Here is a 21210-nt window from a genome sequence, read left to right on the forward strand (position 1 = left end):
CCTACGAATATGGCTCGTCTGAATGAGTCGACCGCTTCGTCTGAGCCAATTGAAATCTGTTCGTTCCAACACTCAAAAAGCCTCCAGGGTGATGATGACGTATTGATAGCTAATTCCTGCTTAGTAAAAAGACGATTCGTGCGTCAAAATCGCGAGATTGCTCGAGTAAATTCAATCCAGTCGCTCCGGATTCGAAGCCTTGAGTCTGAAGTTTCTCATCTTCTTTCCGAAAACGTGTCACTTAGGGAGCAGATCATAACCCTGACGCAGGACTTGGAGCGATATGAGGCTGCACGAACACTCCACGACGGCGTCTATGATGTCAAAGCAAGGCTCGACAGCAAGCTGGTGGAATTGAGCAGCCTGATAACCGAATTGGGTAGCTTACCACGTCATTACTCTAGATCAACTCGCGAAAGGGCCGAATCTGCTCGAGAGAGACAACCAAAGGAAATAGGTTCTACCGGAAAAGTCAACGAGGGGGGCCTTGAGCCCAATTTGGGTTGTGACATGGACGGGCGACTGCCTGTTATACTAGAAGATAAATTCTATCCCAGGCATACACTAAGGTGAGTACATGATCTTCAGGTAAAAACCAATGCATTGCTAAACAACAGGCATCATAGTGCGCAAGAATTACAAGAGTTCCCCGGTAGCGACACAGGTACCCCAATCTCTCGCGATTTAGAAGATCCTTCCGAGTTCCCAGATAAGTTTGCCGAGTGTGACGACGCGCCAATAGGCACAGCCGCCGGGCTTATGAGCACGAACACAATCGTGGACTACACAGACGAGCATTCCCTGCCCCCCAACCTTGAAACCAGAAGGAAGAAGAAAATATGCACGACAGAAATCGATAACGACCAGGCTGATTCGAGATCCACGTCTCTGCTCAACTCGAAACTCACGCGAAAATGTGGAGGAAAACGCAAATTCTCAGCCGAAGACGAAGAGAGCCTTTTGAGAACAGCCCCTGCTGAAGATGACGGCTTTCAATTCAGCCGTCCGGCCCTGTCTCCGAGACTGTCTTCGCATCACGAGCATGCTCTAGTTGACGTTGACAGTGATGATCTCAGTCATGAGGTCCAGTCACCCAGGCCATCGCAAACTGACCACTGCCCAAACAGAAAGAAGGTCCAAACTAGCAATAACACCATAAGCCAAGTACAGTCGAAGCGGAAAGTCCTCGAACCAAGTATGTACTCCTGGCTTTCATTTCACGCGTCTATGGCTAACTGAGCAAACAACAACAGAGAGTACAAATGTCAACGTACATTCCCCTATGACGTCAACTATCTCAAAGGTTTATAGTCAGAACGACCAGGGGCCAATGGAGAGGAATCAAAAGTCTCTACCCAAGCAGAGAAAAATTGATGTGAATCGCAACAAGAACACAACACCAGGGAATCTTAGCATGGCCTCCCCCATCATCGGCAACGCTAAGGTCAAAGGTGGTAACAGAGAAGAGAAGGATGTGAAGGTAAAATCAGAAGTTCCATCGCTTCACGCTACGGAGCACTCCGAAACCGCGGCAACGACAGACATGTCTAATTCCCGGCCGTCGAGGCGACGGGGTGCGGTGGTCAGTTATGCCGAACCAAACCTGAGAGACAAGATGAGACGATCGACAAACGAGTTAGGCCCGGCCGTAAGTGGCGATAAATCAAGAAAATCTTCTTCACACCCAGATCTCGACCCAGAGCCACAAGATCGAAAGAACAGGCACAACTCTACCAAACAGGCTCGAAACTCAAGTACCGCAAACTGGGAGCACGACCTGATCGGCAACGAAGCCGTTGCTGGGCACCCACATCGACCGGAAACTACTCACGGCCATGACCAATCGTCTTCTTCCAATGGACCAGGTATCCCAACAAGTGAAACTCAGGCAGTCGTGCTTACAGGCAGAAAGTCCAGACGGCATTCTTCGAACCCCAAGGCTCCTGGACACGACACCCCAACGAATATTATGCCGAGTACCCTGAGTGTGGAAAACGTATGTAGCGAATTGGTTGCAGCTTATGCAGGTAGCTCGATGAATGAGGTTCCTGTAGCCGATGAGCTCCACGTCAGGGATTCCCAGGAGTTCGTGGAGGCAATTGGATCCATGCAAATGACAAGGGGGCAGCGAGTTGCTGCCAGGCGAAAAAGCATGATGTTATAATAGCCAAGTGTTCAAAGCACAATGTGTTCAGTCTGAATAAGACCAGTGTTTCACTAATTCAGGCAGCTTTTTGCAGCAAATTATCATATTGACGAAGTACATCAAATGGTTTGTGGCTTGTAGTTTCAAGTGTGAACCACATCACCATTAAATCGAAGTTCAAGAGGTAAATATACGGTTGCAGTGCGCCCAGAGCGGCATGGTTTCGATTTGGCAACTGTATCAATTTTGGAGCGGCTATCTTGCTTCAAGCCAATAGGCCCCGGTTTCTTACTCTCCATGGCAATGGTCATGGCTGCAGAATATGGAGCTACCATCCAATCAACATAAGTACGCTATCATCTATAAGTGCTAGGGATATTGATTGACCGATTTCTTGCCGGACAAGCCATCTCGGTCGTACGTCTAAAAAACGACATCGGCTTCAACTCTTAGTATATCTCGGCATCTTTTCGTATGCATTCGGACTAGGCTTTCTCCGTTGGCTTTTAACGCTGCCATGATTATGGCTATCCGAAGTCCGACCTCTGCTTGATGACTGCTGGGCGCCGTCCTGATTGTGGTTGGAGTGCCCGCAGCTTCTTCTGGCATTCGAGTTCCCGGTATCGAGGCCGCTATCCGAATCAGATGACTCTGACTCCGAGGATTCTGATTCCGAGCTGCTTTCACCAACGGGCCTCGTCTTATGGTATATGCAACAAACTATGGCGCGCGCACGAGCAATCGAGACCAAACAGTCAGCTATTTGCCCTTATAACGGAAACCCTCTCAGCGTTACCAAGTGGGTTATTTTGTACCTTTCGAGCTCTTCTTTCCCATTCCTTCGTTGTCTACCACATCCTCGCTCCACTGTATATGCCGCGTCGGCGTTTCTTCGTGCCCGGTTGAAGGGTCGTCTGCCGCTCGTAGCCTCAGCGTTCCAGTGACTCTGGCATCTAACGTATCCTCCTGCACTCGAGTGACAGAGGAAACGCGAGAGCTAGACGCAGAACTTTGTGAGGTGATATTGCGATTATGGGGCATCATTGCGTTTGGGAAGGTTAAAAGACTCCGACGAGGCGCGCGAAAATAACTATGGTGGTACAGAGTATGTATGGCAATCGCAGTACTGAATAATTTTCCCTGGGGCTGTTTTTAGGCGGAGCGATACGCCTTCTAGTAATCTTTTACTCCGTACGATGGCCCCAGTGCCCCACGTGTTCGAGGCTGTCTTGGCAGCGCTGTTTACCTATATCATTAGCCCTTCCTTCAAGTAGTGTTACACACTTTAATGTTTACATATCTTGTAGCCTATTCGAAATTGAATACAATTGGCTAGCGTCGGACGAAGAAGGGGGGTTGTGGCTCACGAAAGTGGCAACAAGACAAACTATAGAGCAATGTGCCATATATGTCCGAGAATAAGATCGCAACGATAGATCAGATACTAACCGTTCATACGACCCTGATTCCAGAAGGAAACAGCGAACCGGGGTTGTAGCGGCGGACAAACCAAAAACATCCTAAAATAGGAAGGTGAACTTCTCATACCTACAGTCCATAGAAGGACCACCCGTCTAGCCAGTCTTCGCATTTTCCTCCTGAGCCTCTCATCACATTCGAGGGCAACAAGTCGCTCTCGGATTTAAGATCTTCGTCGAGTCATAGCTCGTCATCATGGTCCATTTCTGACGGCTTCAGGAGCCCTCCTACCCTCATTGCCCGATCACGCTCAGCAGCCTTTGCATCTTTCAGAGCCTGTTCCCTTTCCTCGGCATAGAGCTCAGCATTATCTCCTGCAAACTCTTTCAACGAGATTAGGAAATCACGGAGGTGGGTCTTAAACTTGTTGAAGTCATCGTTGTATGTAAACAAGCCAACAACGAATTGTTTGATTTGGATTCTGGCGGGCAGTTAGAACCATTGAGAAACGACCGATAACCTTTAGGTTAAGAGAGACCCGAGACTTACTCTTGCAGATTCTTGAAAGCAGCTTGTAAAAGATCTGCGACGTATTTCTGAAGGAAGTCTTTATTGGAAGTGCCAATAGGTGCTTGTTCAGGAGAGTAGATGGGATCTTGAATCTTGCCGGCTTCGATGAAATAAAACATCCGCGACAGCAAGGAAGCCTGAGACTTGAAACCTTTAGTAGAGTTAGTATTGTCGGAAGTCTTCTTTTTATGGCGGTAGCAGCAATGAACATACCTGCTTTGTGATCGCTGTCCGTGAGAACGAAAAATACATCCTGCAAGATCGGGATATAGAATTGGCGGAAGAAGATGTTTGACGTTTGTACATCAATTTCGGCCATGTTATTCATGAGTTCGAGGCACATTGTGAGACCGGTGTTCTCAACTTCTCGGTTATCGTGCTTACTTGCCCACATGCAAGAATCGATGACGAATTTGAATTGCGTTGCGTCGAGTTTCAGCAAAGCCGGGAAACAATAAAGGTTTATTGCTTGAAGTAGCTTGAAAAATTGAATTCTGTGGTCGGGGAACTCATGGAAGTCCTTATTGATCATCTCCAGAGTGCATTCGAAGACACTTTCCATGATGAGTGGCACCTTATCATCCATCAGGTTCTAGAGCATTCGTGAGTATACATTTGTAATGTCCAGGGAATCGACAAAGGCCTAGTGGCAGAGCGAAGATAGGGTGGCATACGTGCAACTTCTGAATAACCGTTGTCATGACGCTCAAGACCTCAGCTTCGCGAGCATTGGGTACATTGCGATTGTAATCTACCAAAACAGCCTCAAGAAGCGGCGGAACCATATTCGCGTTGACCATCTCCAAGTCGTCTGCTTTTTGTACGTACGTGTCGATGAGTTTTAAGATTTCCCGCTTGATTGTTCGAAGCCCCCTGACTTTAGGAGTCTTGGTCGCAATATCGCCTGAAGAGATTGTTAACTATTGAAGAGCGAAGGGCGCATGCCAGATAACATGGAAGCAGCGCATGAGGATATACGGTGCAGAAAAATATAAGATAGAACTTACCATCGCGCGCAACAGCATCGTTGATCAATTGACTGGACGCCCGGAACATGTTTAACATGTCATGGTAGATGCGGCCTAACTGGGAGTAGAAGTATGTACCGACTGACGAGCAGGCTGCGACGTTGGTCTTCATAATGTTCCCAACGATCTTGATCGTCTCCCCATCCTGTAGCACAGACGGGTCCTGATTGGCTTGAGCGATGATGGCATCCCAGGCAGAGTTGGGCAGTGACATTAAGTTTTCGATCAGCCGGTCCTGGAGACCCTTTTGGCCCTGAGCCGATATCATGTAGCCACAAGCCTCGTAAAAGGTGTGAACCTGCTGTGGTGAAAGATCACAGGTGATTTTTCGCATATTGCGAACAATTTCTTCAATGAACGCTTCATTCTCTCCTGGCTGAAGCGCAACAAAGTGCCTCCTGCACTTATTGGCGATCTTGATGAACGTGTCACAAGCCATGTCCTGGACACCTTGTATAAAGTAAGCTCTAGCCGCTTTATGATATGACTAGGCAGCTTACCTTCGTGCGTCTCATGCATGAATTCAAACAGCTTATTAACAACTGTTTTCAGGAATTTCCAATGAGCCTTCAAGAAACGTGGGTACTGTCCCACGATATACATGATGTTACTCGCAACAACAGCTTTGTTGTCTTTTCCTCTCTTCATTTCCGTGAGGCCTAAGAGGTCCTTGATGACAGTAACGAGGAAACGTTTCTCTGTCTCTTCATTCATAGCACCAGATATTGACCCAATTGCCCAGCAAAGTGTGTTGCAGTTCGCCCAGGACCATTCGGTACCATCAACCTGCTTTGCCAGCTTCTCGATCATGATGTTCTCCGTGTCGATCACATCCAGATGTGTGAGGTACACCAGGCACTCGCGGATCGTTTTGTATAGCTGGATTGTGTCGCTTTCCTTGACGAATTCGCGGATAATTTCACCCTCTTCGTTTTCGACGATCAGAACCTCCTCTGGGCGCACCATTTTTTCAATCATGACGGTGCGCAAGCTCGACAGAACCTCATCATATTTGTGCTTGCGGAGGGGGTAGCCGGCAAGGGTATTCGGGTGCGGAGCACCCCCATTGGACAGACCACTCACTCCCATGCTCACCAAGGGGTTAATGTCAGTAATTGGAAGCTGCTGCATCTCTTCGTAAAGCTCTTGTACTAATCTTGTCCAATATTCCAAGCAGATCTTGAACACCTCCCTATCGTCAATCTGGCTGATCCGAATCAGGTAGAAATGGGCATGCGTGAGATAATCCCGGTTAGGTAACTTTTCAACGAGCTGTTTTGAATCGGCATCAGTGCTGAAAGGGTATTGGATGTATTGTTCATGGGTAGGCACTTACGTTGAGGTGTGCACTGAAAAAGCTGCACAGGAATAGTGCCAGGTTGAGCACAAACTCTTGATCTCTCGAGTTACTCTTGGCATAGGTGTTCTTCAAGTCCATGGACAACGGAATAGTTTTTGATACTGTAGTCAAAGTTTCCGTGAACATGTGAATGAGCCTCTCGTCATAGTTGTACGGGTTTCCGATTTGCAGGCCACCAATCTCCGTGAGACATTTAAGGGTCACATTACGAAACTCGGGGACATCCAGGAATCGCGTTAAGAGGGTATTTATAACGGGGGTCTCGAAGATATACCCTAGCGGAATCCAGTTCAAGAAACGAAGGAGCGTCTCTAATGTGGCTTTGACTAGGCTCGGCTGGTTCGCGGTAGTAAGCACCTCGGAGCATAGCTGGAAAATCGATGAGAACTCCTGTGTCATGGTCGTCTTCAGGTTCCTTGCTTTGACCGACGTCATCTGATCTTGAGAGAAGTCGAACACCTCTTCGGACAGTAGTCGGAGGATTGCCATGTTGTTTTCACAGATTGAAAGACTTGTGTGGCACGATGAGACAATTTCGTTGATAAAAGTTGGCCAGTTATGCGGCCATTCTTGTTTCAGTATGGAGACGAGAACCAAGTTAAGCTTGTTCAAGAACGCCCGTTCACTTCTTAGCTTCTCCTCAGATTTGGAGTTCTCGATGATAAAGTTAACGATAAAGTTGCGAATTCCTAAAATGGTCAGATTATACCGTGCCAAGCGACATTGCTCGCATTCGTGTGGGCTTACCCAGGCACTGATCCCTTGGTAAAACCTTCCATCGTGTCATGATTACATCGTCAAGAACTTGAAGGGCGAGGACTAGAACCATTAGCACTCAGTTCATAGTAGAAGGGGGAACAATCTCACATTTAGTCTGAGGGTATTGTGATTCCTGAAGTATGTTTCCGACAATCAACCAGGCATCCGGATTTTGTTTGAACTAATGGGTTGAAGGAAGTTAGTCGTGTTCATGTGCACATGTTTGTAACAAGAGCTTACTTCTGTCAAGGTCTGTTGGGCTTGTTTTTGCTTTTAAGAGTGTGAACTCGGTCAGCAATCCGAATTATCCATCTCAATCGTTCCTTGGAGTAGCCTACCAAGTCGCCTTTGCCTTCATAGAAGGCCTGGACGGTTGTGTCCAGCTCCTGTATAGAGACAGACATTCCGTCGTAGCAGCTCAGGTAGCGGCGCGATTCACTTCGACCCCGACCGTCTCCACGAGAAAGTTGTCTCCAGCAAGGCGCGATAGGGATAACAAAGTCGCTCTTCTTTGGCGTGTTCAAGGCATGCGTTGTACGGAGTACGAGATACCAAGAAGATGGAGTGTTTGGCGGGGTAAAAGCTTCTTTGGAGGGGTTTGCTAGCAGCGGTCACTAAGCGCAGCGGAGAGGCTCCTGAGAGAAGTATGATAATTCTGAAGTCGAAGCACGGTTCCAAGGATGAAGCGGGTCGGTTATGTCGGGAGTCTGAGCTTTGGGGGGACAACTAGACCGTCGGGTCGTTGCCAAAAAGAATCATAAAAAAGGGCTGGTTACATACGGAGGGAACTTGACCTCTGGCGGTGAGAGAGGTGTATTGTCTCTATAATCAAAATATTAGTCAGCGCCGCGCTTAACTAAATCATTGGGAGTATTAAGGTTTACTATTTCATTCTGGCAAACTCAAGGTACAAGAGGAGTGAGAAAACAAATCACTATTGCACTAAAGTCTAGTGATCACTAAATATGGATGCAGCGCAAATTAAAGTCATTACTCAGAATGGTGGCCGCATGCCTCTGGCACTACCACCATAGACTAGTGCGGGTGTTCTGTCACGAACCGTTGATCTAGCTCTACTGGTTGTTGGGCTACATCATAGGTCACTGTAGGTCAAACATCTGCGTTGCGAAAAGTACAAGACACAGGACTAGATGCTACCATAGATGTTTGTAGCCACTTGATTTGTTAGCAGTTATCGTAAGATCTTCTATACAGCATGCGGTATCTAGAATATGATTGGCATAATTGACGCTGTTTCCCTTTGGCCCGGGCTGTGACTAAGATGCATGGGAACCACTGGCTGGCGCCAATAATGGCGAATTAGTTGGCAAGGAAAGGGTGACAGTCCCACCGCTGTGCCGCGCTTCCCTGGCGGATAGCACGGGCAACGGCGCTGGAAAAGGACATCTTGACCCTCCCTTTCAAGGTGGTGTGTCGCCTGAGCGCGATATGGTCCAATCCCAAGTCGGTCGGACTATCGAAAGTGTTCCTTCAAAGAGGTGATAAAGCCACTGGCGACTCGCCAACCACACTGCTTTGCGCGGCCAGGGCGATCGCGCGCCAACTACGGAGTAGGCCAAGTCAAGTTCTCACCAGCCAGCTGCCGCATCTCTCCATCTTGCTTGGTCCGTCGGACGTCGGCACCCTGGTCTAAACTCGAGCGTGTCTCTGTTCTCCTTCGCTTTTCTTTTTCTCCTCGATCCAGGTCCCTTACGGTAGACTACGCGACACTGGGACGGAGCCTTCTAAGTTCTGTTAGTTACTGGTCACTATTGGATCGCTCTGCAAAGCGTCTAGCCCGTACCTAGGTAGTAGTCTCTGGTTGAATGCCGTCTGCAGGCGGCAAAGGTTATAATTAAATTCTTCTCCAGCTGCCATGTTACTCGCTGAATTACTGCTATCGCTTATCCTTCTTCCCTCCACTCTTATGGTCAACCTTTCTTTTATTGCCCCCCTCCCCAAGCCCCTTTACCACCTTTTGTCTCTGACTTTGATTTCCTTGTACGTGTGCTACCTTTCTCCAGTGAGACGCGCCATCCCGGACGCTTACCCTCGTTTCAACCTCTACGCAGCCAGCATTAGCAACGACCACCATAGCCTTTATCCCCAGAAGCCGCATCACTAGACACTTTGTACAGCTTACTTAGGCGAACCACTCCCTTCCCTACCGATCCATTGGGGCATCGTTTTCCCGGCATACGCTTCGCATTCCTCTCGTTAGACCTGCATTCAGTATTTCAATCTTAATACATTTTCTGATGGCTATCAGCTATCTTGTTTCATAGCCCCATAGCTTATGTCCTGTCGCTGTCACGATCACTCCTCGATTCTTATACCGATATACATAGTGACAGCCAGCTTGGTCTGCACCATCGCTCGTGCTCCCACCGTCTAAATAATCGACTTATACTGGGGGTTGCAAGCTGCGGAACCATACACGGAGCCTCTAGCACTTGCTAATTGCTAACGTTCGTGTCTCTGGCGGCTTGTCCGCCACCAACACCTAAAGTATAGTGTCGCAATCATCCTCCATACCTCCATGACCGCTATCGCCACTGTGCCAGTGATGAATGATCAAGAGTCCGAGAAGAATTCTAGGGTAGACCATAGTCCCTCGCGGTTCACGGCAGTGAATGGAAAGGATTCCCTCACAGAGGGACTTGCTGGTGAGGACGGCAGTCCAAGAAGTGGAGAGAACCGAGAGCCTACTGAAGCCTGGCCGCGTCCCGCATACGATCGGACCGCCCGGCATGAAGATACTTTGAAGGAGAATGGGAATACCGGTAACGACATAGACGAAACACAGTCAAAACGATCAACTCCCCATGGCTCTCTCATTTCATCCAACCGGGTCAAAAGAAGAAGGTCGGAATCTGACGAGCCAGAAGGATCTCGCACGCCGTACCATGGCCCAAAAAGCCCAGTTTATCCCGCGGAGGGCATCGCAGAACATTCTCCACGGGAAGGTACCACAAATGGAATCATGAGTTCTCAAAGCGATACCGATTCGAAGCGCACATCTCCCCAAACACACGCCAGACCAGAGGAGGGTGAAATTACTCGAAGATCGTCGACAAACACCAGTTGGCATGAATACGATGCACAACTCCTGAATCAAGCCCAGCGGGTCCAGCAAATAGATGCGTCAGATGCCCAATTGGCCGAGGCGCTGCAGCGTGAGGCTCAGGGGCCTGATGCCGTTCATCATAAGACTTGGGATGGGGTCAATCATCCAATCGTCGAGGGCTCTATACCCAGTGAGCAACCCCCAACGTCTTCTTTCCCTCAAGATCGGTCGCAAAACGCCGTGCAAGTCGCACCCAAGAGGAAGCGCGTTTTCAGCAATAGGACGAAGACTGGTTGCATGACTTGCCGGAGGCGGAAGAAAAAGTGTGATGAACAACATCCAGCTTGTAAGTTTTCCAAACTCTGTAATCGACAATTTCATAGCGTAATACGCACAGTTCTGATTGCCATTGCAGGCAACAACTGCCTTAGAGGTGGTTTTATTTGCGAAGGATATTCATCTCGCAGCACATGGCAGAAACCTTCCAGCTCAAAAACGCCGGTTCCGCTGCAGTCGAAGGAAGGTTACCCAGATACCGGTGGACATTATATTCACGACTCCAATCAGCATGATCGCCAGAAAAGCCTGGGAGAACCGCTTGACGCAGGGAAAATGAGGTCGATGGTTGTTGACGATGACAACCGTCCTACGACACAGTTTAACACCAGTCCCACGGGCGTTGGGTCCAGTCGGGGCTCCTGGCCGAAGCGAACCTGGTCAGGCGCAAATCACACCAGTTACATCGCAGATTCTCTACCGAAATCAGACTTTCGGGAAGTTCCATCAATCCACGAATTGTCTCGTGAAGGACATACCAAAGGTGATTACCCACTAGTTCCACCAATAAGGGAACTTTCCCACGGTGGGCATACGAAACCAAACGTCCCTTTATTCCAAGGTGGAATTGATCAGCGACCAGCCCATACCAGTAGTATTGACACCAGCACACCCCAGGCACAAGCCCGCATGGCGTTGAGTATTGAGCACCAGTTATCTGGTCGGGCTGTTTCCAATGAAGAAACAGAAAAGGACAAGATGTTACGTGGTGATTTATACAGGCCTTTCGATGTCATCCTCGTGGAAGAAAGAGAGCGATGTAGAGCCGCTCTTTGGCGATTTAATAATGCCTGCAACCCTGTTTCGGGACTTAGCACCAAAGAGCAAAACCGTTTATTGAAGGAGATACTGGTCCCCCAGACGTCTATCAATTCACCACTGGGCACTGCATCACCGAGGCCCGCAGGGTCTATTGCCCAGGGCGCTGTGGTAGAAGCGCCGTTCCAGTGCCATTACGGTTATAATGTCCATATTGGCGAGGACGTCATGATATCTGAGAGCTGTCTTTTTGTTGACGACTGCTCTGTCACAATTGGGGCGCACACATGGATCGGTCCCAGGGTAACCATTTTGACGTCGATGGCGCACGCAAATATGCAGGAAAGAAAAGGCTCGCAAAGCCGATACCAAGGCAGGCCCGTCACAATCGAAGAAGACTGTTATGTCGGAGCCGGCTGTACTATCTACCCTGGTGTCCGTCTGCGGCGCGGAGCATATGTCGCTCCCGGTGAGGTAGTGAAAACCGACATTGTCGCGTATGGGTTCCAGGGACTGAAACCAAGCTATATGTGACACTTGAGTACTATCAGTGGCAGTCCTTTTGGCAGAGCCTTCTGGGTTCGGATATCCTATTCTTATATTCCTCGTTGAATGGGGTTGTCGTTTCTGTTCTTTGTAACACCACTAGTCCAAGCTTATATCTTTTCTGCTACCTAGGTAATCGAGGTTTGTACCTGAATGGAACAGATTCAATCAGCGCCGTCCTCATCAAGCATCTCTATGATTACATATCCCTTGAGCCGAGTTCTAGTGCTTGTTCCTCCAATGAATATCGGTATATGGTCATGGCGCTAGACACCGTTACTTGTCACTACAATTTATTCGATGTATCTGCCGGAAACCGTAATTAAGAACCCTGTAAGGAAAGACACCAGTATGAGATTCAAGCGGGTTGTTGACTCTTGAAAAGGGGTGGAGAGGTGTGGGGCATTGTCGCCATTATTTGATAATGAGAGGGAGCCCTGGGTATGATCATACCTGGCAGTGACCGTAGCTAACGAAACAATACATCGAGTCTATGCAACAACAAGTATGAACTAAAGCCACTCTAGAAACTCAGGTACGAAATAGCTCACGATGATTCCGGCACCAGCGCGTAAGATCCCTTCTGTACTTTCAAAGGCCATCGACTTCAAGTCAAAGACCCCAGCCTTTGCTCCGGCATGTATCATTGCATATTCGCCACTAACCTGGTAAGCGGCGATTGGGATATCCTTCGCAAGCTCTCTCGCGTCTCTGATGATATCAAGATAGCTGCTAGCCGGCTTTACCATGATTATATCTGCGCCCTCGCCAATGTCTCTTTGAATGGCCCTTCGGGCTAGTCCACGGCCGCCAGGGGGGAGTTGATAGCACCTGCGGTCCCCAAATGACGGGCATGAACCAGCCGCATCACGGAACGGGCCGTAGAGGCAGCCGCTGAACTTTGCACTGTAAGACATCAACAGCACACGATGGGCAAGACCGGCCTCGATCAGTTTCAACTTTATAGCACGAACTCTCCCATCATTCATGTCGGACGGGGCGACACAATGCGCACCGGCGATAGCATAGGCCAAAGCAACATCCGAGATTCGATCAACAGACTGCGTATTGTCGAGCGTGCCATCTTCCCGCAGAATACCACAGTGACCATGGGATGTGTATTCACACAAGCAAACGTCAGTCACGATGTACAGTTCAGGGAAGCGCGATCGGAGGAGGCGAATGGCTTGGACAACAGGACCAGCCGGGTCATCCGCGGAAGTCCCCAACGCATCTTTCGCAGAAGGATGCAAAGGAACACCGAACAAAATGACAGACCTAAGTCCCTTTTGAACAAGTGGTCTCAAGAATGGTACCAATCGATTCAATCCCCGACGGTGCTGATTAGGGAGTGACGGGATCGGTGTTTCTTCATCTGGGTTATCGGTGATGAAAAGTGGGTAGATTAGCATTTCCTAAAGGCGAAGAGTCAGAAGTAGCTATTTGACTTCATAAAGTTGCAGGCTACTGACCTTTGTCAATTGCCTCTCTGCTTGCCATGACCTGCTGAGCGGGTGGCTGTAGCCGGAATGAAGCTGGCTCGAGATATCACCGGCTATGCTAACACTTGTAGCTGCTGTACTTGTATATGATCGAGCAGTGATCTGGGATCGTGCGTTCGAGATCTGGGAGCTGCGATCTTCATAGTTGTCCCTCAATGCAAGGTCGGACACAAGATTTGAAAATGACATGGTGGCAGCGGTCGCAGAGCAGTTTGATGGTGTGAGAGTCTAGAATAATGAGATGATAAACACCCTGTGCCCTTCCCAGTTGTGACGGAATACCAATCGAGTCAGGTAGACACTTAGGATTATTTTATTAAGATGTTGTCAAGTCATTTGACACCCGCAATCTTACTCCGTACTCGGGCGACTTGAAATTCGCGAACTATGATTGGGTGTATGAAAAGTCAAGGAATCCGCAATGGCTGGTTTGGTCCTCACAAGTTTGTTACTCCGTACTAGCATGAAATAAAAAACCATGTGGGAGACAAAAACAATGGAACCCGGCGGAGACCAAGAATACTTTGAACATGTCACATATTATATATAAAAATCTGGCTAGAATCTGGCTAGCAGTGATAATAAAACAAGTCACCAACAAACCTCACCTTCTCGAAGTCCCGCCTTCGGTTATGGGGTATCTTAGTACCTCCTGTCATCCTATTCCATGAGTATATTTATACTAAACTCGACTAGGCGCTGAGGGCCTATAGGCTGACCACTGTTGGATGTTCCATGTCCTAAATTTGAATGGTATAATTACACGACTGGTTTTCTAGGTTTGCTAGCATCAGGCCTCCGTCATGCCAAATAGATTGAGACCGAGGCCTAGTCCTTATTATGGGGGAGGAGTTTTGGCAAAAGGATGTTCACTAGGGACCTCCTCTCTTTGTGCACATTCATCCAGCCATTTTCCTCGACAACGACCACCCGACCGTCGATGCACACGCGCCGCCACTTTTCATTGACCTCATGAAAGTCGAGACGGAACCCTTGGATCTCGGAATACATGACATTGCCGTCTTGAACGTGCCGTCCATCTTGATAGGCGGCAGATAGCAGCTGCATTACCTGTTGAGATGGCATCGGTCCGAAACGGACTATTCTGAAGGAGCCATCAAGGGGGACAGAAAGTGGTGAGATCTTGAAACCTTTCTCAAGGTTCGACACCAATGTTGCCAGCACATACACATGTTCTTCGTGTTCTATGACAATCTCGTGTTCCATACAGTGTTTGCCGTCATACCTCACCAGAGTCAGGGTACCGTTGTATTTGTGAGCTTCGCTGCCGTCCGATGGGAAAAGAAGTTCCTGCGCAGCCATTTTGAATCTGTCGGCACCGAATTTGCGATATTCGGCTGTGTCGCTATCAGCAACCAGCGCAGCATGTATCCCCCAACTTGCAACAACACCACCGTATATCTTCAGACCATAGGAGTTGTTGGCCGGGGTAGACTGAGTCTGTCCACTTTGGGCATAGCGTGCTCCTTGCGAGAAGGTTGCTGCGAAAACAGGGAGAGGGAACGGGTTTCCCTGCAGCAATGCCATGATGGCATTCTTTGGTCGATCCAACAACCCAGTGGAACTTGCCATAGCATTCCCTGTGCCTGCTGGGAAGAGGGCTATGTTTGGCATGGTACGGATGTGCTTCGGGGTACCATGAAAAGAGTCAATTATATCGCAGAGTCCGCCATCTCCTGATATAAGAACAATGGATTGCGGGACGCCCGCTTCGGCTTGTGGGATGAACAACGAATGGCATAGCTCTGTTATAGTCTGAGGTGACTGAGTCTCGTGAACATTGTATTGATCAATGCCTATCCACGAGAGTGTTTGTCGGAGGAGACCAAACAGTTCCTTGGCTGTCCCTGTTCCAGAGCCTGTAGATATAATAACATGACACTTAGTTGGATAACAAAGATGCCTTGGCGCTTCAAAGAGCAAATAAGCAGACAACGCTGTCGGTAGTGCAGATCTGATATGCACTCTTTCAACTTTGGGCAGTATTCTAGGGAGGCCTGCCTCTTGTTGAATAAATAATATTGTATAGATTTGTTGATTGTTGCCATTGGGGAGTATACAGAGTATATCTGCAATGGGAATTGTGGCAGTTGTAAGGTGGTCCTCACATTCACTGCTGCATTGTACTGTGTCACCAACAATCATGCAGTTCATATAGATGTCATTGGAAGAATGTGACTGTTCAAGCATGTTATCTGGAAAGGGCTTAATATGAGTTTGCAAGATCAATTATAGCAGGGTCCCTTGGAAAACAAGGTTGTAAAGTCACTATTCTGTTATGTCTTACTTGTGTGTAATAATTAGGGATGTACAAAGTAGTTGACGTAAATTACGGAAAGTTGAAATTTAGACATTTTTTAGTAAGGAATAATTTCTAATAAAAGAATAAAATTATGTAACTCATTACTTTTTGATTAGGTTAATACTATAGTAAAATTATTAAGTAAAGCATGGCTAGTAAAGTAATAATTTTAACTTTATATATAAAATTAACTTTTTTTTAAAAAAAGTATAAATATAGGTAAGTTTAAACCTTTATATTATTACTTTTATTAATAAATAAAAGGTTTTTATTTAAAATATTATTATAAATAGGTTATTATTATATAAGGTTTTAATTATTAATTAAATAAAATTAAAGTAAATCCTAAAAATAGGCCCGTGTGTAAAGTATTTTAAATTTATATTTATTTTTTAATTAAAAATAGCTTAAATATAACTTAAAAATTCATAAAGGTAGCTTTAAAACTAGCCTTTTTTTAATTTTTAAATAACTTTTTTAATATTATTTAAAAAAGTTTAAAATACTTTATTTTTATTAGTTAAATTTTTTTATTATTAATAAAAAATTTTAAAACTTATTAATTTTATAATTAAAGTTACTTTTATTTATTATTTTTTAAACTTTTTCAATAATAGTATCCTAAACTAGATTTTTTTTAAAAAAAGTAAGTAAAAGTAATTTATAAATATTTTAGTTAAAATTTTTAAAACCTAAACTTAAATGGCTAAAAAGTATTTTTTATTTATACTTAAAACTTTTATTACTATTAAAAATAGTTAAATAAAAAAACCTAACTTAAATAATTTAGTTTATTAGCTTAATTAACGCACATGGTAAGATATACTTTTTATCCTATTTTTTATATTATTATTATAACTTATTAATTTAAAATTTATTATAACTAAAGTTATTTTAAGGGGGGAGCAGCCTTATTGCCACTTTTGCCTACTATATGCCCTATGTGTTATTACTGCTATGGTGTAACCGCTCCGCGGGTACACACATTCTGCCACCAGCCACCACTTACACCAAGCCTACTCTTAGTTAGCTAGAAATAGCGTAAATAAGGTAATTAACTATATTTTAACTTATTATGCTATACACGGCTATAATAATAGTATGTTTTAAATTAAATAATAACTTTTTTTAAAGTATTATTACGCGTTATTTAAAAACTTTAATAAATATATTTTTTAATTATTAAGGACCTTTTATAATTACTTTTTAAATTTTTTATATTTTTATTTACTTTTATATTTACCTTTTAAATATCCTATAATTCTTATTAAATATTTTATAATTTATATTAAATATAAAGCTATATTACTTTTAATTTTTATTAAATATTTTATATTTCTTGCTTTTACCCCCTAAATCTTTTTTTACTTATTAAATTTACTTTTTTTTACTTTATAATTCTAACCAGGGAGTGGTAATATTATTTAATTTATAATTAAATTTAAAAGTAGCCGGAGCTTTATACCAGGCACTTTTTTTAATAAATTATTAATTTTATTACCTAAACTATTTTAAATTATTATTACTTTATATTTTACTTACTTTATTAACCTAAACTTTGTATTTTTTTTATATATAAATATTAAATAGCCTTAATAAACGCCTTTAACCTTGCTTAGCTAAGTTAAGTTATTAATTTAATATTTATTACCTAGTAATTTTAAGCTAGTAGTATATAAATTAATTATTAAGTTTAATAATTAATTTATTTATTTATATTTTATTTGCTTTTTTACCCCTTTATTTTTTAAAAACCTTAAATTTTTAATTAATTAATTTTTTAGCAGGAGTATAGTTAATAACATAATAAAAAAAAATTTATACTTAGTAGGCATTTTTAATATTACTAAATTTAAAAAGTATATTAATTAAAAGGTAAAAAATATAAATATTAAAATAAATAATATAGCCCTTATAAACTTTTTTAGTAAAGCTTGCTTTTATTTTATTTTTATTTTTTATTTTATTTTTTATGCATGCTTTATATTAATTAAAAAATAACTTATTATACTAGCCCCTAGTAATAAAATATTACTAGTTAAACCTTTTATAATAAAGCTAGTTAAAAAAATGCGTGGTAAAAGTAAAGAATAACATGTTTTATAAAAAAAATATTATTTATTTTTTATATTAAAAAATTATACTAAACTTATTTAAAGTTTAAGTTAGCCGCGTTTTATAGCTAATTTTAGTAAATTTAATAATAGTAATAGTAAAAATAATACTTTTTTATATTTTTTTAATAACTTTTAAGCTAGTAAAAGCTTATTCTTGCTAGCTATTTAAGTAGCTAAATTTATTAAAAGCTTATTTTTATTAAAAAAACCATGTAATATATTTAATAATAATAATATAAATATAATATTTAAAGCTACTAGTTATGGTTTACTTAAATAATATAGTTTACTTAAATAATATAATTTACCTAAATAATATTTACCTATACAGAGTATATAATAAGCATAATAATCTTAAGCTTTTAACTTAAATAATATTTTTTAAGCTTTTTATAATATAAATTATATAATATATAAAATAAATAATAGGATTAGCTAGCTAGAAGCTAGGTTTAATTATTATAAGCCTTAGTAATAACTTATAGTTTTTTAGTTAATTTTATTCTTATTTTTTTTATTAATTTAAAATAGCCAGCTTTTTTAGTTAATATAAACCTATTTAATTATGCTATTTTTTTATAACCTGCAAAATCTAATTTTATAATAAAATATATAACCTAGTATTATCCCTATATAATAAGTATAAGCAGCCTAGTAAAAAATTCTTATTTTTATGCAGGGATTTAGTATGCCTTTTATTATTTTTATTTTTTAATAATAAAAAAAAGCCAAGAATGCAGCCTATTTAGGTACCTAAAAAATAAAAAAAAATTAAATATTTTTAGCCTAACCTAAAAAAATAATATTATAGTTAAGTAAAAAAAATACTTAATATATTATAAAAATATTTATATATTTATAAACTGCCTGCGTGACGTGGTTATATATAAGGGTAAATTAATAATTTAATTAAACTTAATAGCTTATTTACAGGGTGCGGCCTTATAATAATTTACTTTATAATTATTTAACTTAAAAAAAGGACTTTATAAAATATTATTAAAAAAAAGGCTGGTTTAGCTAGCTAGTTTTAAGATTTAAGCTAAATTTTTATATAATATTATTAAAACTATAAGGTTTAAAATATAAATATAAAAATATACATGCTAGTAATTCCTTATAATTTTATATTAAAAAATAATTAAATATTATAAAGCGGCAAAGATTATAAATAAGTTTAATTAAATAAGTATAATTTAAAGCTACTTAGATCCCTAGCTTAGGCAGGATATAAAAAAACCTATATTAGGTATAATAACTTTAAACTAATTTTTTTAATTACTAAAAAAAAGTACTTATAGCAAGACTTAACCGCAAAGTATAATAATAATAATAATAATAATAATAATTATTATTATTATTTATACTTTAGTAACTAAGGCCCTAAATATTTTAATAATCCCTAAAATTATTTAAAAACCCTTTAAACGCCTTGTTAGCATTTTATTAATAATTATTTTAATTAATTATTATATATGTCCAATTAATATTATTTATAAAATAACCTAAATAATTATTAAGAAACTTATATATATATTATAAATACTAAGCTAATTACTTAAAAAGCCCCTAATAATATAAAGTAAATAGTTAATTACTTAGCTTTTTATAATAACCCTGCCTAAGTACTAATATAAATAGTTTTAGCCTTTTATATTACCCCTGTATTTTATACTATGCCTGTAATATATGTTATGCCTAATTTAAATATTATATATATTATTTATATATTAAGTTAAGCTAGTAATTAAGGCTTATAAAAAAATATTAAGGTTTAGGCCATAAAAATATTAGCTTTAGTTATTTAAAAACTCATATATAACTTTTAACTTACTTTTAAATAGCCCCTGGCCTATTTTAATAATAGCTAGAATACTTATTAGTTTTTTATTATTTTTTTTTTAAAAAATAAGCCTATTACACCTTTTTTTTAAAAAAAAAATACTAAGTATAAAAAAAAACACCTGCAAAGGCCCCTGCTTTTACTTTTAATATTAAATAATAATTTTTTATTATAGCCTTTACCACGTAGCTAGTTATTATTTTTTTTTAAAAAAAAAATAAAAAAAAAATTTTAATACTTTAACTTTAATATAAATATAGTTTTTTATTTTAAATTATAATTTAAAATAAGTTTTAACACCAAGCCGGCGGCGGTTTAGCTATAATCTATTAAATTTTAAAACTTTATAAAAAAATAAAAAAGATAATTACTTTACTTATGGCCTTAGGTATAATTTTAAAACCTTATAAAATAAAAAAATTTACACCTTTTTTTAAAGCCATAAGTAACTAGTAATAATTAAGTAATAATTTAATAATTTTTTAATAATATTAGTGGTTTATTAAACCTTAAAACCTAATAAAAAAAGGTATTTAATTTAATAAAGTTATTACCTTTTTTTTAAACTAGTAGTAAACTAGTATTATTATAGCTAGTTTTTTATAATTTATTAAGGCTTTTTATACATGCTTAAAATTAAAAAGTAATTTTTATAAATTTTTATAGCTAGGCTAGCCCTTTTACTTAATAAAAAATTTATTATATTTATAAATATATTATTTTTTAAGAATAGCCTTAACTTTTTATTTTTTTTTATTAACTAATTTTATAATTAGTAATTACTTTTTTCCCCCCTTAGGCTTATTTTATTATATAAATAGCTTTAAAAAAAGATATAAAATACTAAATAAATTTTTAATTAATTATATATATTAGTAAGCTGGAGCTAATATACCTACTTTTTAATAATAAATTTAATTTTAAAGGGTTTATTATATTTTAGGTTAAGTTTTTTACTTAAATATATTAACTTAATATTTTTTAAAAATATTAAAATATTATTTTTAACCTTAAATTTTGCTAAATAATATTTTTAATTATAGTAAAATACTTATTTTTTTTATACTTTATTTATATAATCCTATAAATTTTTATAAAGTTATTTTAAATAATATAAGCGCTTTTTAATAAAAAAATAAAATATTAATTTTTTTTAAATTTTTAAGCCTAGGAATTACTAGTTCCTATTTATAGCTTATTATAAATAAAGTATAATTAGTTAAGTTATTTTTTAAGTTATTATAAGTAAAGTATGCTAGTAATAAGTATAATACTTAATTACTTTATTAATAATTATAATATATATATAAATATACTTTAAGTGTTTAGTTTTAGTACTTAGTTTAATTATTTAATTAAAAATAATATATTATACTAAGTTATTACTTAATACATAGTGCTTAATAAAAGGCTATTTAATACTTTAAAATAAAAA

General features: G+C 40.4%; 5 protein-coding genes across 5 annotated transcripts; 2 read left to right on the plus strand and 3 right to left on the minus strand.

Annotated features, from left to right (window-relative positions):
- Positions 1–9: 9 nt before the first annotated feature.
- DSM5745_04301 (shugoshin family protein) lies at positions 10–2164 on the plus strand (the record flags this gene model as incomplete). The annotated part of the gene is made up of 4 exons (XM_026746317.1): positions 10–58; positions 125–569; positions 627–1195; positions 1254–2164. 4 exons carry the CDS (start codon positions 10–12, stop codon positions 2162–2164), a joined length of 1974 nt encoding a protein of 657 aa, XP_026605313.1.
- Positions 2165–3805: 1641 nt separating this feature from the next.
- DSM5745_04302 (exportin CRM1) lies at positions 3806–7686 on the minus strand (the record flags this gene model as incomplete). Its single annotated transcript, XM_026746318.1, has 11 exons — positions 3806–4046; positions 4115–4286; positions 4349–4727; positions 4810–5039; positions 5143–5613; positions 5664–6435; positions 6500–7212; positions 7271–7342; positions 7391–7463; positions 7523–7552; positions 7621–7686. The coding sequence occupies 11 exons, from the start codon at positions 7684–7686 to the stop codon at positions 3806–3808; spliced, it is 3219 nt and encodes a 1072-aa protein (XP_026605314.1).
- Positions 7687–9821: 2135 nt separating this feature from the next.
- DSM5745_04303 (putative Zn(II)2Cys6 transcription factor) lies at positions 9822–11978 on the plus strand (the record flags this gene model as incomplete). The annotated part of the gene is made up of 2 exons (XM_026746319.1): positions 9822–10695; positions 10747–11978. 2 exons carry the CDS (start codon positions 9822–9824, stop codon positions 11976–11978), a joined length of 2106 nt encoding a protein of 701 aa, XP_026605315.1.
- A 524-nt stretch (positions 11979–12502) lies between these two features.
- On the minus strand, positions 12503–13681 carry DSM5745_04304 (porphobilinogen synthase HEM2; the record flags this gene model as incomplete). The annotated part of the gene is made up of 2 exons (XM_026746320.1): positions 12503–13405; positions 13463–13681. The coding sequence occupies 2 exons, from the start codon at positions 13679–13681 to the stop codon at positions 12503–12505; spliced, it is 1122 nt and encodes a 373-aa protein (XP_026605316.1).
- Positions 13682–14320: 639 nt separating this feature from the next.
- Positions 14321–15040, minus strand: DSM5745_04305 (uncharacterized protein; the record flags this gene model as incomplete). The annotated part of the gene is made up of 1 exon (XM_026746321.1): positions 14321–15040. The coding sequence occupies one exon, from the start codon at positions 15038–15040 to the stop codon at positions 14321–14323; it is 720 nt and encodes a 239-aa protein (XP_026605317.1).
- Positions 15041–21210: the final 6170 nt, after the last annotated feature.

The sequence above is a fragment of the Aspergillus mulundensis genome (assembly GCF_003369625.1).
Source record: "Aspergillus mulundensis strain DSM 5745 chromosome Unknown scaffold_3, whole genome shotgun sequence".
Taxonomy (NCBI): Eukaryota; Fungi; Ascomycota; class Eurotiomycetes; order Eurotiales; family Aspergillaceae; genus Aspergillus; species Aspergillus mulundensis.